This window comes from Atractosteus spatula, chromosome 7 (genome assembly GCF_055471065.1).
Source record: "Atractosteus spatula isolate fAtrSpa1 chromosome 7, fAtrSpa1.hap1, whole genome shotgun sequence".
NCBI lineage: Eukaryota > Metazoa > Chordata > Actinopteri > Semionotiformes > Lepisosteidae > Atractosteus > Atractosteus spatula.
Genome location: NC_142712.1, coordinates 48,060,486 through 48,066,485, shown reverse-complemented (window position 1 = coordinate 48,066,485; position 6,000 = coordinate 48,060,486). Strand labels below are relative to the sequence as shown.

The 6,000-nt window shown below is 36.6% G+C and overlaps 1 protein-coding gene across 2 annotated transcripts in view; it reads right to left on the bottom strand.

Moving 5' to 3' along the window:
- Positions 1–294: 294 nt before the first annotated feature.
- Positions 295–6,000, bottom strand: part of unc13c (unc-13 homolog C (C. elegans)) — a 139,004-nt gene continuing 133,298 nt past the window's right edge. For both annotated transcript variants that reach the window (XM_088921651.1, XM_088921650.1), the window contains 3 exons: positions 5,879–5,971; positions 4,972–5,131; positions 295–2,975 (listed from right to left, as the gene is read on the bottom strand). In XM_088921651.1, the coding sequence (XP_088777777.1) occupies positions 2,690–2,975; positions 4,972–5,131; positions 5,879–5,971 (539 nt within the window). In that variant the 3' untranslated portion in view covers positions 295–2,689. The remainder of the gene's footprint in view (positions 2,976–4,971; positions 5,132–5,878; positions 5,972–6,000) is intronic.

Sequence of the window (6,000 nt, the reverse complement as noted above, 5' to 3'; positions counted from 1 at the left end):
GTAAGTAATTATTATTATTATTATTATATACACAATAAAAGGTTGATTGTTCATCATAAACCCAAAATGTCCAGTATCTTTTCTGGTGGTGGTTATTGAATTCTGTACTTGTCAATGAACAGGAGATTACCCTTGGTGTAGTGCTGCAAACTTAGTTTCCATGGTTACTACCATCAATTCATGTGAGACTGCAGATAAAAACCTGTATTGTAAAATGGGCTGTACAGTATATGAACAGAGTATGGAATCAATAATTTATATTTTTTCTCATCTTAACAAAAAGCCACCATTCAATTTTTTCACATTCTGGCAATTTATCTTTTAATAACTACAGATGAATGTCTGCCCTTAGATTACATTTTCTTTGTTTGCTCTCTTCGCCAGTGTGCTTCTTGGTTTTGATCATAAGGTACCTCGTGTTATCATTGCTTTACAGCTTCTGCAATGCCTAAACAAACAGTCTTCAAAAGGCTAACAAAGAAAACATCCACACATTTACAGCACTGCAATATGCTTTTCTTGGGTCCACAGTTAAACACGTTTGAGAGATTTCAGAATTGTAATGTAAAACTGCCATGCTTTTTAGAATCTATTAATCAATCATGTCAGTTCATTCAGCACAGATTTATTTTAAAATTCCTAAAACCTCCAAAATTCATTAATTTAGTGAATGATCAAGTTAATAATCAAGTTAATCAAATTCACTGTCCCTGTACTGCATTTAAGCTAGATAGCTCAGGAGCCTCGCATATATTCATAACAGAAAATACAGTGATAGCAAAATAGTAAATATATCATTACTATTTACTTTATTTTAATATAAAACAGTAAATCATTCCAACTTTTACATCAGTTTTGTATTTGTTGTTGAGAAAACCGGAAGCATGACTTGGTTCTTTTAGAGCTATTATCTTTGGAAGTAAAATACTCATTCGTAGAGTTGTGTTAGACTGGAGAGCTTCATTGAGGGCACAGAATGCTATGATGCAGCTGAAGTGTATCAATGAGGGCTAATAAACTGCCTCTATCCGATTATCTGATGTGCATTCCTCTGTAGGAAATGAAAGGTGAAAATATTTCTTGGGGAAAAAACACTCAAAATCAGGTCAGGTGCTCTGGAGATTGTAGAACAAGCAGTTTCAGTGCTCCTTGATAACGGACTTCCCATAATTTGGAATAGTCTACAGTTTTGGGCCGTGGGAAGCAGACAACATGGGAATAGAGAAAATGGGAATGAGAAATAAGAACTTCTGTCGCAGTGAGGAGCACCTTTCCACAGGTCTCTTATTACAAAAGGAGATTTGGGGACATTATATATGATTTCTGTGCTGAATATAGACTCCTGTAATACAGCATTATTATAGCCTCAGTTTGTGTTTCTGTTTATATTTGTATTTCCAGTTTTTTAAATATTTCATTCTGCATGAATATACTGTACAGTATTTACTCCAAAATATAGGTCGGTTGATTTAGGACAGATACAGTATATACTGTAGATATACAGTATTTGACACTTTGCCAGACATAAAAAGAAAAGTTCTGGTATGTTTTCTTTTCACATTTTTTAAAGTATGAACTGTGAGACTAAAAATGCAAGGAAAACAGACTTTTTAGAATTTCTCACTAAATATATTTACATGACATACAGTTCGCCATCAGTGCAATACATAGGAATGTTGCATAATTACCCCAATGTTAAATTCTTTCTTTTCAAGGAACAGAAATTAAATGACTGAAGCTGATATAACTAATATGTAAAGCAACATGTACAAAGTGGTTAACAGCTTCGCACTAATAAAAAAAATAGAAGATTCTCAGAACTAGCTCATCAACAATCAGTTATGTAGCATTGAAAGTTGTAAAGCACAAAGATTTGTTTCATATGGATCATGGATTGCTTTTTTGTACAAACAGTTTATATAACTTTGGCAGTTTCTTAGGAACAAAGATATTTCTATATATGAAACAACAATATCAAACTGTCAGCAATGTTATGTAAGCTTGCCTTCAAAGCTCATTGTCACAGTGATAATACAGAAAGGCTGGAATCCAGTGACAAAAATAGTTTCCACCCTTTCTCTTTAAACTGGTAACACAGAAGAGCTGTCTTCATTGTTTTCAGCAGATATAAAATTACAAACACCTATATAGGTTAACATAGCAGTCATTGCCATATTAGAAAACGTTTTGTTTAGGTCAGCTCAAAATACAAAGAAGTGGAATAAGACCCAAGCTAATGGTCACTGTGAGATACCAGGAGGTAACATCTGAAAACAGAACATGCCAACGAGAGGTGATATGTAACATATGGGACTGAAAGACAACTGTGCAAGTGAAATGACTGAACGATTAAACAATACAAGGATAGAGAATGATTTACACTCTAAACAAAATAATCAAGCAAGTTTTAAAAGATACCAAGATCACCATTTGATTTTTTTTGTCTTTTTTCTGGTATGGCACTTCATCTGAACAGTTATCTGTTCAAAAAGACTAAGTTTAGTACAAAAAGTTATTTAATATTTCTTTAACATAACTCATAGAATATAGTACTTAATAGTAAGTATAGGTAAACACTTGTACATATTCCAAATCGACATTCCAACAGATGTTTATACACATGCACTAAACAAACAGAACAACCCCTCCTGTCCATTCTCTCCAAGTCAGATGCTGTTTATCACGCCCTTCAGGTGGTTTCTTCAGCAGACCGTGAATCTGACTTGAGGCGTACAAACTCTTTGGCCACTTCATCATTGGTCCTCTGGGAGAGTATTCTCAGAATGGTTAATCCAGTCTCATCCATGCTGATGCTTTTCACCAAAGGATACCAGGATGCAGAGCTTCCTTTTTCTGCAAAGTCTTTTAATTGGATAACTGTCATTCCTATAATACGGTCTTCCCTGGCGAAGCAATAATCCTTCACAGAGAGATGCAGCTCGTAGGCCTCTGGCCCGTCCTCGTTGCTCAGAATGCTGTGTGATTAGAAGGAAATGGGAAATATCACTGAAAACACCACAGTCTAATCTACAAACTCAGAAACAGTCTTAGTTTCCCTCCGGAAAGCGATAAGCTCAGATATGTTACAATCTTGGTGAGGAGGTATAGAATATTGGAAGACGCTACCACATGTTCCTTATTGTTTTAGTATGCTGTGTCAAAATCAGGAATCCTAGTTTACCATGTCATAAAATCTACATTCACCTTTTTAAAATATCTACTCCTTTTCCAAATGATTTATCCGACACAAAGTCATGGGTGAGCCAGAGCCTATCCCAACAAGCAATGGGCGCAATGATGCCAGTCCATCGCAGGGCACACACACAGATGCAGAAACACACACCAGGGTCACTTTTTTCCCAGAAACCAATTAACATACCAGTATGTCTTTGGAATGTGGGAGGAAACCACAACACCAGGTGGAAACCCAGGCAAATACGGGGAGAACATACAGTACAAACTCCAAGCAGACAGCACTCCAGGAATTGAACCCAGAGTCCCAGCACTGCGAGGAAGTTAACCACTGTGCCACTGTGCAGCCCTATTAAAAATATTGTGTGCATTATTTTATAATTGTGATATTATTGAATAATTGACAGAATTTATTTGTTGCAAATAGGAGAATTCGCACTTATCTAATAAACAGTACATAAAAACATACTATTGTGATAGCAGTCTCCGGGTCTTTTTGTGTGGACTGTGCCCACCTTTACAGTACAGTCTTGATCACAGAAGCAACAACACAGAGGCTCAATTTGCCAATGATTTGCTTTATACAACAAAATAAGTGAGTGCATGGTCTTGACATGCATGTCAAGCTCTTCACAAGAAGGCAAATGATACAGCTCATCAGCAGTAGTGGAAATGTGCAGAGAACTGTTTGTACCTGTTACACTCAGATTTATAATCTCACAATACAAAAGTGACAGCACTACTTACAGCGAAGAGTAAAGGAAATTGGTTCACTGACATTCAGAAAAGGAATCTTATCTTTTTACAGTTTTAGGAAAATCAAATCTTGTCACTGAAAAAGCAATTTTCCCCACATCAAACAGGTTTCTATGATCCCTAATCATAACAGGACATGTTAGAGGTCGATCAGAAAGCAGGCAAGAAAATTACAAATATTATTTCAGAAATTAGAAAAATTCAGGTAGGGTGAAATGCAAGTTCAGCATGCAAGTTATTGTCACGGTTTAGTTCATGCGCACACAATCATTAAAAATGTTCACAGTAACCTGTAAATCTCCTGTTTTCTTACCTAATTTTGGAATAGCATTTGTGATTACAATTAATTGCTATCGACTATATATCGACTATATCTGGGACTGAAGCTCTTAATACTTCTGCCACTGAAGCACAGCTCCTACCCAGGTGATATGTAACACTCAATCAGCACAGCTGTTCAGGTGAGGAAGTGAGACACCAGTTGAATTAAAAGGGAACTTTATGGAGACCAGATTGTTCTAACCCAAAGTGGAATTTAACCAGGAGAGCAGGATTAACACTACTCTTACGAACTGTACCATGAGATCTTGAATGACCAAGGAGTCAGGTCTCATTTTCATTAAATTTCCAGGTTTAAAGTTTCCTTCAGTTAAATGTCTCAAATGAAGGAACCTGAGCCTCCTGCTGCATACCAGTTATCACACTGTGGCATTGTTTTGGGAATTCTGGTAGAAAAACAAAAGCACTTACTTGTCTACAAGTACCACAAGAAGGAATGTAGTTTGTGTAAGGTACTGACCAGCCTTGCTTACTTTCTGAGGTTTTGTCGAGATCAGGCTTCAAGGTGACAGCATTGCTGTTTCTCTTACGTATGAGGTGATGTCTGAAAAAAGCAGAGCTAATGCCTCTGTGCTGAACTGTGTGTCTCATAAGAAAGGTTCATGATTTAGATTCTGCCATCACAGAGATCCAATAACTCCATCTTTTTTTAAAAAAAAAGAGCGTTAAGAGTGTTAAACTTACAACTGGAATGTTTCGTTGTATTTCGGGGACCAAGTGTTGCTTTTTGTCTTTGTGCCGAATCTCCGTTTTCTGTCGCTGAGATTGGGACCCACGGCACTGACCTCCACAAAGGGGCGGAACATGGCGTTGGTCTGCCAGTTCAGGTCATTCACTGCTACAACTAGAGGGAAGACACACAGCGGTGTGTAAGGACCCAGGACTGTTTTGGATCATTAACATGTTAATACAGTGGCTTGTACAGGCTTGACATGGCTCATCTGTGGTCTTGGAATAGCAGTTTTCATGTTCCAAGGAACAAGACTGCAGCCCTACCCTGGGATAGAGAGAGACGCTGGAAAGAAGGAGAAATGTGTACTTTAATGCATTTTTTAACATAGCATACTGATACATTAGTCATTTCTCTTGATGAAAAAAATGTTCAGGTATATTCTTCTTCTTAATGGCCCTATTTAAAGACAAATGAGCTTCCTGGAGAAAATGGGCCCAACCTAAAAAAAGCAGAAAATTAACAGGCACATAACCAGCAAATAAGAGGATTAAAACTTTGTTCATTGGCATTGGAATTTTTTAATGAGAGCAAAAAATATGTAATAATTCACTGAAAAACATTCTGTTTTAATAAGATACTCTTAACTTTGGCTGTTAAAAGGAAGACTGATATACTGTACAGTATATACAGTATTATATACTTTGTTTTGGTGCTTTATTTGTGCTGTTCAAGATTTATATATTGTAGTATATTGTACTATTGTGTATTTATATATTTGCTCATATATGAGGGGATCTAACAGGTCAGAATTAAAGACAAAAGTAACATCCTAGTTTTAACCGAATCCCAGCTTTAACACAACATTTCTAACAGACTCCAAATACAAACAAGTTAAAAAAAGCATTTGAAAGATCTTACTCTTCACAGTGACCCTGTGCTCTCCAGTTCCTGGGTGTGTTATCAGATCCACATTAACTGACACTTCTCCCACTGATCCATTAGATGAGTGTCCTGAATTATACAAAACAGAAGGGAACTAA